General features: G+C 33.9%; 1 protein-coding gene across 7 annotated transcripts in view; it reads right to left on the reverse strand.

Moving 5' to 3' along the window:
* The window catches only part of EYA4 (EYA transcriptional coactivator and phosphatase 4), a 113,140-nt gene that overhangs the window by 54,700 nt on the left and 45,139 nt on the right, over positions 1-13,301 (reverse strand). For all 7 annotated transcript variants that reach the window (XM_058171547.1, XM_058171566.1, XM_058171589.1 and 4 more), the window contains one exon: positions 11,256-11,305. In XM_058171547.1, the coding sequence (XP_058027530.1) occupies positions 11,256-11,305 (50 nt within the window). The remainder of the gene's footprint in view (positions 1-11,255; positions 11,306-13,301) is intronic.

The raw sequence follows: 13,301 nt of genomic DNA on the forward strand, positions 1-13,301 counted from the left end.
TGTTTGGCAATTCATGTTAACATTTCATAACTAGTACTATTCACACTTCTATATCTTGAATCTAAAGTTTATATATTTGTATCCCGCCTTTATTGTTTTTGCAAGTAATTCAAGGCAGTGAACACATCCACCTTCCTCCCCTATTTTTCAACAACAACTACCACCTTGTGAGGTGGGTTGGGCTGAGAGTGAATTGGCCCAGAATCACCCAGCTGACTTTTATGGCTAAGATATTAATTTGACACAGATTGAAATATAGAAAAATATTTGGTACATGCAAGATAGGAAATTTTTCCAAGCATGCAATTTTTAGAATGATTTATTTGCGTTTGTTTGTATGTGTGCAGAAAGCAAGAAGCTTGAACCTGAGACAGGCAGTACCATTAAAAAGGTGGCATGATACTTCAATGAACACAATGAAAATGTTTCAAGGATTCCACCAAAATAATGGGAATTTGAAAGTGACTTTTTCTTCCTAAGTGGTTACAGCGTGTGAACTTGGAATTCTTATTTATTTCCATGATATCCCCTTCCTGAACATGATGTTGTATGACAGACAGTATCCTCAGATTCATAGCTATCAAGGTTAATGTACTATACAGAGAAGATGTTGATGACTTGTCTCCAGCTGTGCAAGTCACTGTTTAAGGTTATCTGACACAATGCATACAATTCCCTTTAATTTTTTAACTTGTTCAAAAGTGCAATCAGAACTTGTTTCAAGGTTTGATTATATCTAATAATACAACACTAGAAAATAAATGCCTTATTTTGTTTTTTCATTTGGGCCCAAAGTCCAAAAGGCTTTCTCACGAATCAAGATCCTGAACATGGAATTCTTTCATAAAATCATTCTAGAGGCCACCCAACTCCACAAGGTAGCTTCCAACATTAAAAGCAAGGAAAACAATAAAACATTAAGAATGAAAAGAAGAATATGTAATTGATTAAAATTCCAGAGGAATTGAGGCCACTCTACTATAGGGAGAGCAGTCAGTTTTTGACAACTTTTTGAATATACATATAAATCTCCTGGGATATACAGCTGCATAGAGCAGGAATATTCTGAATCTCCTTACAGTCTTTATGAGAAAGTAACTCATGCCTTAACACAGGAGTCCCCAATCTTTGGGCCACGGCCATGACAGGTTTGCAACTGGGTTGTGGAAAATGGCTGGCGAGTGTGTGCACACATCTTCAATTGCATGAGCAACGGGCAAATGTGCATGCTCCATTTAAGTGAGCGGCAAGGGCAGGTGTACACCGCTTGCACAAATGGAGCTGCACACTCACACGAAATCATCCCTTCTCCCTCCCGCTGGCCCACAAAGCCAGAAACGTTGGTGAAACTCTCCCTTAATACCTGACAATTTGATGTAGTGAAACTTGTGGTTAAATTTACATAGATCCTCTTTGGAGAGGAGCATTCAGGTTAAATTTTAGGCAAATGGTTGTTTTAAAAGAAAGAACTTCATGGGAAATGATTGCCTAAATATTTAAGGCTGCTTTTTAAAATTTAGGTTTATCTTCCGCCTTTAGTTTTCTTACTGTTCTTTTTCTATATTTCTCAATGCTGCTTATCTTAATATGAAATAGTCTGATGAGTACAGATTAAATTTTAGCTTATATCCATAGGAGCATCATATAGTTGCATAAAACATTTCAATTCACAAAAGGAGTTGTCTCCATTTGCTTCTAATTCCTTTCCCAATTTCTGTTATTTTGTGCAACATCTCACATTATTCCATTTTCAGAAGTTAAAATTGTTTATTTCACGATGCTTCATTAAAATGATTAAAAACAATTAATAATATAACAGCAGTACGAAATCACAGTAAAATGGAACTTTCTGTACCAAAACCACAATACAAATAGTTATTTCTCTTTAAATTCTCTTTAAGTTAGTAAAAAACCCTTGACCCTGAATTACTGAGAGGAAAATCTACAATTTGCCTCAATTAATCAATAGAACACCAAAGAATAATTACAATTCTTGGAACAAATATACAGGAAGTCCTTTGGACAATTGAGTCCAAAATTTCTGTTGCTAATTGAGACAGTTGTTAGGTGAGTTTTGTCCCATTTTATGACTTTTCTTGCCACAGTTGTTGAGTGAATCACTGCAGTTGTTAAGTTAGTAACATGGTTGTTAAATTAATCTGGTTTCCCTACTGACTTTGTCAGAAAAACACAAAAGGGATCACATGACCCTGGGACACCGCAAGCATCATAAATATGAATCAGTTGCCAAGCATCTGAATTTTGGTCACATGACCATGGGGATGCTGCAATGGTCGTAAGTGTGAAAAACGGTCATAAGTCACTTTTTTCAGTGCCGTTGTAACTTCAAAAGGTCACTAAATGAACTGTTGTAAGTCAAAGGCTGCCTGTAATTTGTTTTTAATCAGTCTCTTGTGAATGTTAAACTACAACTGTTAACTCAGTCTAACAAAACTCTAAGCATAGAGGCAAAAGAAACAGCAGCTCCAATATCTCAGGAAAAAGTACCTCAGAATTCATACTTTTTGGCTTACTGCCTTTGTCAGTGTGGTAAATGTGAATACTGTCAGCTAAGCCCCCCTCTCCACCTATCCAGATTCCATTATTGATGCGTGCACTTTCTAATATACCTCTTCCAGCTTATAACTTAATTGTGACCTGCAACAACCTCATTATTCTAGTTCTGGGCCTCTTTTGAGCAGCAGACATGAAATCTCCAAGGATTGGAGTGAGACCACCATACTCACTTTCACTTCTAACCAAATCCAGATTTCGCCTTTGAAAACCTAAGGTACGAGAACTGATTATGGAAAGGCAAATCCATTTCTGCTGAAAAAGCTGGGTATGGTTACTGTTCTTTGGGAATTGACCTTATATTTAGTCACTTTCAATATTTTTTCGCAAAAATACAGCATGGAGAATACTGAAATACATCAATTATGTTGTAAAATCTGATTATAGTAAGAAAAATGTTGGGTGCATACTTAAAATATATATTGGCTGTTATATGAAATATCTCAAGAGAGACTGTATGAAACTCATAAAGAATCTTATCTATTGAAGAAAGAATGTGGGGTCAAGAATTAATGAAGTTGGAGGTGGGAAATAATCCTTTGGGATACTCACTTTGTGCAAACATCCCATCTATGGTTCAACCACATAAAAGGCTCGTGGGCAAATCCAAACACATTAAGAGAAGTACTTCAGGAATCTGCCAAGAAACCAGATGCACTGATTGCAGAATTTCTTCTCTAGCTGTCATATGAATCTTCTAACTGCCATCCAAAATATGGGCAATATGAAAAATTGTGACCTATAAGGTGAGATGCAATGAGTACTATTTAAGTCTAAATGACCATCTGCATCCAGGAATGGATTGTTTAAAAGGATTATGTGAAAGGTAGTGAAGCTATGTGTGCTGATGATAACATTATTTATAAACCGTCCCTTATATAACTAAATTACTATTAAAACAGGATTTCCTGTGCCCCTATTTAAGCAGAGTCCATGCTGCTTTTATGTTTTCTTTTTTTAACTCCCTCAACACTTACTTTTCTTTACCAACTGTTTACATGCTGCATCATAATTCTTTTTTGAAATAAAATTACCTACCTGAAAAAAACACCTTCTATAGGCTATTCAGATCTGCTCTGACTACCACCTTTGTTGTAGGTTATCCTTGAAGGTTACTGCTTGAGATGGGCCATACCGTACGTACAAATTTGATCTCACATATAAGCAATTTTTGAAGCAAAGTGACAATTTAATATGAAGGTTGTCTAAGTTTCAACAAATCTGGAACAACCGAAACGCAAATTTGACTTTATCATCCTTGCATGCTGAGTTCTCGGCTGTGGAAGTGGACCTGTGATTTTCAATGATTCCCTTATTTTTACACCCCCTTCTGGCTGTAGAACAGGGGTGCACAGACTGAAGCCTCAGAGCTATATGCAGTTGTAAATGGTTTCTTTAAAGGTTGAATTACTATTTTTCATGTAATAGAAAGAGACAATGATTACAAAATTAGAAGGTATTCACATATAAATATTCTATGCATGAAAATTAAAAATTTAACTATTGTCCCAGTACCTTCTACATGTTGGAGAGTGATTACCACTGAACGGCAAGTCTGTTAGCTCATAAAATACTGTGCACCCCTTCTGCCAAGGAAGGTTAAATTAATAAAAACCTTTCAGCCGACAAGAATAGTCACATTATGGCATTCTGCTCAAACGTGCAGCTAATAATACTTCTGAATTTAAATGTATTAAGAGTTAAAGTTGAATATATTCCTTGTGCACTATATTTTTCTTTGATAAATTATTTGCAATTTTAAAACAAGCTATGATTTGGCAATAATAGTGAATTTTATTTCTTTACACACAAGTCATTAGAACACTAATAAAACAGATAGAAATGCATTTTTATTATCCAGCACAAGAAAGCCATATAAATTCTCAGACATCTTAAATTCTGAGACAACTTTTTCAAAAAAAAAAAAATCAAATGTATCCAAATACAGATTTCTATAGTTATACCAATACTAATACTAATGTAACCAGGCTACATATGATTATCTTTTCCAAATAGACATTCTATCCATGTACCATCATCAGCTGGAGAAAAATGTTTCAGCATGCCACTTTTGTCTATAAACCTGATTCTTTAAAGGAAAACATACTTACAGCTAATGATACTCTCTCACACATACACAATACCCACACACACAAACACATATTCAGACAGACAGAACACAATCACACTGGTATTGACTCTTGGCAGCCACTTAAGACTCTTCAAGGTCAATGCCGATCCATTGCTACTATAATTAAATCCATCCACCTTGCTGTTATTGTCATCTTTTCCCTCTCTTTCCTTTCACCTTTCCCAACATCACAGATTTCCCAAGCGAGCTGGGTGTTTTCATAATATATCCATATTTGAGCCTGGTCATTTGTACCTCAGATGAGAACTCTGGATTTATTTGTTTTCTTAGCCATCTATAATATTCTCAAGAATCTTGCCCAACATCAAACTTTGGAAACATTAGTACTCTTTTTATTCTGCTTCTTCAATGTCCAAGTTTCACTTTCATATTGTTCAAGGGAAAATAGTGCCTGCACAATACTGATCTTTGTAGATATTGACCCGTCCAGTATCTGAACATCTTTTCCAAGGTCTTTACTGCCAATATATTTCTTGTAATATATTTCTTGACTGCTGGTTCCTCTATTGTTGATAATGGATCCTAAAAGGCAGAAGTTATCTTCGTATTCTGCATTGTTAAATTTATATATTTCCCTTTTGCTTTTATTCTGATCTTTATATTTAATTTTAGTCCCTTTTTTTTCACTGTGCTCCTTGACTTTGATGAGTAGAGCTTGCAGATCATTAGCATTTTCAGATATTTACAAACACACACACACATCATTCTTTGTTTTAAGGGTTCGTGCACATCAGTTCCATTAATGAATTAACCCACCTATATAATTAAAAGTAACTGGCATATTCAACTGAATCAACAGAATGCCCATTTAGTTCTCTGATGGTGTTTTAGTTCTAAAACTATGTTTTAGTTCTAAAGCCAGATTACAACCCATTTCAATCAACAGCATTCAGAAGTTCCTAAAAACAAATTTCTATTGTCCCAGAATATAGTAGTATGACTATTAGAGACAAGCAAGGATAGGCACAAAATAGGGCATATTTGTCAGGGAAACCAAGAAATCCAGGCAGTTCAAATGAATATAAAGGTTTATTGCAGGCTTAAACTCTCTACAATAATCTGAACTACTAATGGTCAAAGCAAATTGGCAGTCAATGGAATTCAAGGTGGGCTGTAGTTAGATCCCTTGTGGATGCGAGGGGACTCAAGATGTATAACATATTTGATCAGCCCCCTCCTTCAGGTCATCCCCTGCATACTTTTTGTCTTGAGCTCAGAATAAAACCTGACACATTTTGACTACTTCAGCCATTGTGCTGATTCTGCTTAATCTTACAACACCCACTTTTCCCTCTTTTTTATCAGAGATATCAGCAAAGAACAACACAGTTCCTTTTGCTGAACTATTTCCTAGATGGTAGGTTATGGAAAGAAAAGAATTCAAATCCATTCCTTGTTCTTGCTGTATTAAGTAAGTAAATATCAAAAAGGGCAAGAAAATGTTTAAAAAAATAAAAAAATAAAGAAAAAAGGCATAATTATATGTGCTAAAAGAAAATCATGATCTTAAAGTGATTGGCTTTTATCTTTCTTCTGTACTTTAACTTGCTGAACTTCTCAGAGGGTTTAATTAAACTGAAATTATCTTCATTTAGTCTCTCAGTTGAGAAGAAGAAATATTTCTCCTCCATGGGCAAGAGTAAGACTGATTTAAAAATCATTCCCTGGGCTAAATTTTCTAGATTTTTGGTGATAGAGAGCCTATAGTATGAATTAAAACTCCATCTGTTCTTTTAGCTCTGGAATTACAAAAATAGAGTAATGTTAAAGACATTTGCCCTTTCTTCAATTGCCTTATAAAAGGGCAGCCAGTTTGCAAGTTCAGAGAAAGAGCATGAGAAAGAAATTGAAGAAATCTCTGACATAAGAAGCTGAAAGATAATTGGATTTTAAACTGAAAGTAATCCAGTTGCTGAAATTTCTGTAACCTAATCTTGCTTTCACAGTACAGCTGGCTGCCAAGAGTCAACTATTCTTTTAAAGGCATTGTGGAAGGAGAGTTGTGCTATTCTATGCTAGTCAAAGAAATAGTCTGGTATCAGCTTTTAAAGATTAACAGATTTTATATAAGGCATAAGCTTCCTTACTCTTGGAGCAATGCAGAAGAACACATTTACTCCTTGATTGATAAACAGCCTTCTGAGGGTACAGATGACTTCAAAAGAAACTATCCACACCGATCTTTAATGGTCAGACAAATTCATAACGTGACAGCATAACACTAGCACTGATGAAATTACCTAATTTGGGTAATGAAATGTTTGTAAGAAAACAAGCTCAGACAACACCAAGGACCCTTCGTGACAGTTTAATGTTTAAATATAACAGTGCAAATGATAAACCGTAGAATAAGAGCAACACAGTTAATAATTGCATTGAGATAGTAAACTTGAGAGAGTATTTGTTTCTACAAATCTAAAATACATGCTTCTTAAATTTTCTCATAAGCAGTATAGGGTATTTTATTGAAAAGTCACAGCTTAAGTTCTAAACCTTTGAATTTGAAAACAACCAATTAGAATAGAATAGAATAGAATAGAATAGAATTTTATTGGCCAAGTGTGATTGGACACACAAGGAATTTGTCTTGGTGCATATGCTCTCAGTGTACATAAAAGAAAAGATACGTTCATCAATTAATTGCTGAGGTCTTGAGACAGTGTGTGTGTATGTGTATGTATATATATATATACACACACACGCACAGACATACACACACACATATAAAAACAAAGCTCCAATTAGGAACTCTCAGAAGTACTGTGCTTAGTAATTTCAATAATACACAATATCTATAAAATGATACTTAGCATAAGCAAACCACAATATAATAATCCTAAAATTGCTCTTCCCATTGCTTTGCTTTGTAATTGCTTTGTAAATACAGGTAGTCCTTGACTTACAACAGTTCCTTCAGTGACCATTCAAAATTACAATGGCACCGAAAAAAGTGATTTATGATTGTTTTTCACATTTACAACCACTGCAGCACTGTCGTGGTCAAGTGATCAAAATTCAGATGCTTGGTAACTGACTCATATTGATGATTGTTGCAGTGTGAGGGGTCATGTAATCATCTTCTGCAACCTTCTGACAAGCAACATCAATGGAAAAACCAGATTCACTTAACAACCCTGCTCCTAACTTAACAATTGCAGTGAATCACTTAACAACTGTGGCAAGAAATGTTGCAAAATGGGCAAAACTCATTTAACTGTCTCAATTAGTAACAAATTTTGGGCTCAATTGTGGTCATAGGAATACCTGTATATTACAGAACATAGGCACGTAAAAGTACATAAACACATATTTCCATAAAGGTTGCCATAGGTTCTTAAGGGAAACATGTAAATTATAGCTTTATTATCTGTAACTGTCTGTTACTATATTCACTTACTTAGCGTATCAATTGATGGCCAAAAAAATTTCTGAGCAAGTTGAAGGGTCAAGAAATGAGAAAATATCTATTTTTCCCTATGGATTTTAACTGATCACGGCCAACCTTAAGTGCCTCTGGTTTTAAAAGAAACAAAAAACACAGAGAAAGAACAAAGTACTATAGTAAATTACAGTTATTCTGCTACTGTCCTCATATTCAGTAACAGAAGCTTAATTCATTTGATTAATTAGATATACATTTTACATATACATATTCTTTCAACCAGTGTCAGAGATTGGTAGATAATTAAAAAAGAATGCCTACATGATATTTTATCTGCCAAAGAAGGCAATACCAGGAATCAGAGCCAAGGGTATATTACTTTTTCCACAGAAGGAAATGGGATGTCTGTTAATTTTTGTTGAACAAATTACTAAAAGCAATCTTTTGTTCAATTACATCACTTTTATGCAGTTAAAATGAAAACAAAATATTGATTCTTTCTACTTCTTTTTAAAAAAGAAAAAAAAGCTTTATATCGGACACACTTACTTTTTCACATGATTGTGGTTGGGTGAGAATGGACTTGGACTTTGCTCCCCTACGACTTCATCTAATAATTTAACATTTTAATATTTTACATTTCAACATTTTAGTGAATCAAGCTCATTCAAGTTGCAGTATAAATTAAAACAATGTGCAATAAGGAAAAGCGGAAGATGTAACTCTTCTAGGTGAAGTCCACTGATTTTGTCAAGACAAAAAATATATAGTAAGAACTGGAGTTACTAAAAAAATTAAAAAATATAAATTGCAGTAAAACAGCCCCCCCCACACACAGAATATTAGATAACAGAACCAAGCACAATGCAAAACGAGATTGGATGGACCTGTATTTCTTTGCAAGAAGATTAGTTATTATAGACATTTGTCAATATATTTCAGGAATATTCTTTTCCTTGTAGTAAGCCATATATAATAACATTAGAATATTATGGCTAGATATGCTCAGTTTACTGTAAAGTGGGGTGACATGTTCGACCGAACTGGTAGGGATGGAGGCAGGTGGTTCTGAGAACCGGTAGCAGTGGCAGTGCGAGACTCTGCCCACCCACCTGGTCATCGTTAATTTCTAGTTTAGTGAAGGGGAAAAGAGAATAATAACAAACTGTTAATGTTATCTTTTTATAAGTTAGTTATTTTCATTAGATTGCCTACAATATTTTAACATCTCTTTTTTACAAATTCAAGGAGATATTTACTTAAGTGATGATTTAAATAAGGACTTGTAAACTTTAAAATACTTCTGAAAATACTCTGCGCATGCACAGAACCAGGAAGTAACCTGTTTTTTACCCTTTGCGCATACGTAGAAGGATTTGTGCATGCGCAGAGGATCCAAGTGTGCACGTGACGCGTGGCGTCTGCACTTCCGAACGGGTAGGGAAGGTAAGTAGCTTTCACTCTTGCTGTAAAGGTAGGTTTTCTTATAGGTTCACCTGACAGCAACGAAAAATAATTTAAATGGAATAAATTATGACAGTTTTCCTAGCAGAGCATGATTATGAGATCATACTTCAATAATGTCTCAGCCAATAGAAACTTGAATAACAAGTTAAAGGAGAGAGGTTCTAATGAAAAGCAAAGTCATTCTGAAGAGCTCCATTTATACTTTGGCAATCACAACAAATACTTTCATTTATTTGGATCAATTATTGGGAATAAAAGTCATCCCAAATCAGGTGACCATAGGAAGCATTGTAATTTGATTTAAAATTAGTGAAGAAACATCTGCAATCCCAGACTACACAAGTAATATTGAAGCATCAATTTTAATGAAATCATTTTCATGCTGTGTATCTTCATAATCTAAATGAAATTTATTTGATGTTTCAAAGTACATATATACAATTTATTTAATGAAAGAAGTATTTTCAAGTTTACAAGTCCTTATTTAAATCATCACTTAAGTAAATATCTCCTTGAATTTGTAAAAAAGAGATATTAAAATATTGTAGGCAATCTAATGAAAATAACTAACTTATAAAAAGATAACATTAACAGTTTGTTATTATTCTCTTTTCCCCTTCACTAAACTAGAAATTAAATATTCTCTTTTTTGTTCATAGCAGGTATATACTGGACTCATTCTTCGCCTAGATGTATTTTTATATCAGTAAATTCCTTCAGATAATTTTGTAGGCCACAAATAACAGCTTGCATATTTCTTGTAAAAGAAAAGCTAAGACAAAGAATTTGCTGATACACTCATGTCGCTCCAAGAATTCTCCTGACAACGTTCCCACACCCAACCTAATTACTTCCCTACTGTAAAAACATATTCCATCTGCACTTATTCTAATACTCTCAAGTCCAAAACCAATACACAATAAAGTCAGTTAAATAAATGAAAGATTGAAACCCATATAAAAAGTCCTCAGCTATTCTGCAAGGGAAAGCATCTCCAACACCCATTTTAATGCTGACATTTCACTTTATGTATAATATTTTCTTAAACCCTGTTTATGAAAGAATTATCATGCTCCAGGCATGTATTCTCTACCATAGCACGCTCTTAGTGCCACTCTAGTTTAAGATTTATTTTTGACTTTATATAATACTTATATAATGCTCTACTGTACAACAAATTTTCATTTGAAATGTATACCGCAGCAGTCCCCAAACTTTCTGGCACCAGGGGTAAGTTTCATGAAAGGCAATTTTTCCACAAACCAGGGAAGGATTATTTCGACTCAATCTATATCATGCACATGTGCAGATGAAGTTTTGTTTACTTGCCCACTGCTTGTACAACCCAGTTTCTAACAGGCAGGTAATGGTCTTATTTTATTGCAAAAATAGAGACAAACACAACAAACACTGAAATGTATTATATGTAATATTTTATTAATATCTGTTCCATTTTTATTCCACATAAAAGACAGAAACAGATGTTATAAATCATAATCCATATTTTGCCCTAGTTTTAATCTCGACATATGTATATGTATGTATAGTCCAAATCATGGCATAAATGTGTAGAATTTACAATTTTTGATAATAATCCACTCTCTTATTTTCATCAAGTTTTGGCTTTATTACTTTTATAAATAATTTAATAGCTGATTATTACTCAAATGTGTCAAATACCTTGAATTCTGAGATTCTGAAACATCTGAATCTGTGCACGGTTTTTTCACCTGCAAAAAAAATAGAAAAAAAAATCATGCTTACAAGTGATTATTCTATAAACAGATTCCAACTTAACGGCAATTTGAGAAAATCTGAAGTACAGAAATCAAACATCTAAGTTTTTCCACATAGAAATCAGAAAAGTAGGCTGTTTTCAATTCCATAGAATTGTTTTCTGAACTGATATCACTTCTATTTCTTACCGAGACTCATAATAATAAATCCTAGATTCTGTGAAAATAAGTACGGTTATGCAGAAAATTTTGGGAGTTTAAATTCAAAATGAGACCACAACTGTTCTTACTGGGTATAATTCCAGAAAAAATATCAACAAAAAAATCATAATTTAATGTGATAATATGCTTACAGCAGCAAGAATAAATTTTGCTCAATACTGGAAAAGATACAATTCTGATAATACTTGATTGAGAATTTTATTTATTTATTTATTTATTTATTTATTTATTTATTTATTTATTTATTTATTTATTTATTTATTTAGTCAGTCACACAGTATATATAAGCATAAGCCTGAAGTAACTATACAATATATAAGCATATATATGAGTATGAGTATGTAATAACTATATTAATTGGATATAACGAAAGGAGACAATATGACAGGAACGGTAGGCACGTTTGTGCTCTTATACACGCCCCTTACAGACCTCTTAGGAATGGGGTGAGTTCCAAATTTGTATTTGGAAAATATGTAACAGTAGCAAAACTAACTTTATACAAATCACACATACACACTCAAACAAGTTAAGCAAGAATGGTTCCTATAGATACAACACATCACGCAGCATAGCAAAAGTAATTACAATTTGCATTCTAAGGGGGACTAAATTATTCCGTATGATCATGTGGTGCTGCAACTGGTTATAAGTGCAAGCCAATTGCCAACTGATTGCCAGATTACGAACACGTGATTGTGGAGGTGTTGGCCCAGCTATAACTCTGAGGACTGGTTATAACCGCCACTTGTTCAGCATTGACATAATTTTGGACAGTTGTTGAACAAATGGTTGTAAGTTGAGGACTAGCTCTAAAATGGAAAAAAAAAACAGGGAAACTAGTTACTAAGTTTTATCTTCTTGAAATTGGTAAATTTTTTTGCCATTGTGTGGTGCTCAAGTTCAAATATTTTGCAGTGATCTAATGACATCTATATAATGTGCTTCACCTTTTCAATCTATCTAATAGATGCAAAAACAGCATTCAATGAATTTATATTTTAAAAGAACACAAATTAAGAGGTTCAAATTTTCATGGTTTACACAGTTTGAGTCTTTTAAAACTTATGTACGCAATTATTATTGAAACTTATACAAAATTAATACAGAGTTTGGATAAGACTGTCATAAAAGCCCTACCATTATCTTATATGTTACATTTTTGATAGAAGACACTTTATAAGCCTAATCATATCTATACTCTTATAGTAAAGAAATGCAGTTAATATTGACAGTCAAGAGTTATAAACCAGATAACAAAGTGAGAAATATTTTTTTCAGATAGGGAATCAGATATACTCTTCCACTGCAAGCTTTCATTAGTAAGAAATATTTACTGATGATGTTCAAAATACAAGTGAAAATCATTGCTATATTTTATTTAAGAGCAATAAATAGCAAGCCTCAGCTTCTCCCTTTCTCTTCTTTTGCACCTGTTATCAAAAACTCAAAATATTTTCATTGCCAGTATTTAATGCACCAAAGTACATGATTTACAAATATAAGGAATTGTTTAATACTTAGAGATGGGGGTGTATTGACTCAGCGGTTAAAGACACTGAGTTTATCAGTTGGAAAGGTGACAGCCTGGGTTCAAGACCTGAGCGCCACACAATGGGGTGAGCTCCCATTACTTGCCCCAGCTCCTGTCCACCCGCAGTTTGAAAGCATGCAAATACAAGTAGATAAATAGGTACAATTGGGTGGGGAGGTAACACTGTTCTGTATGCCTTTGGAATATAGTCATGCTGGCCACATGACCATGGAA

Source organism: Ahaetulla prasina, chromosome 1 (assembly GCF_028640845.1).
Source record: "Ahaetulla prasina isolate Xishuangbanna chromosome 1, ASM2864084v1, whole genome shotgun sequence".
Classification (NCBI taxonomy): domain Eukaryota; kingdom Metazoa; phylum Chordata; class Lepidosauria; order Squamata; family Colubridae; genus Ahaetulla; species Ahaetulla prasina.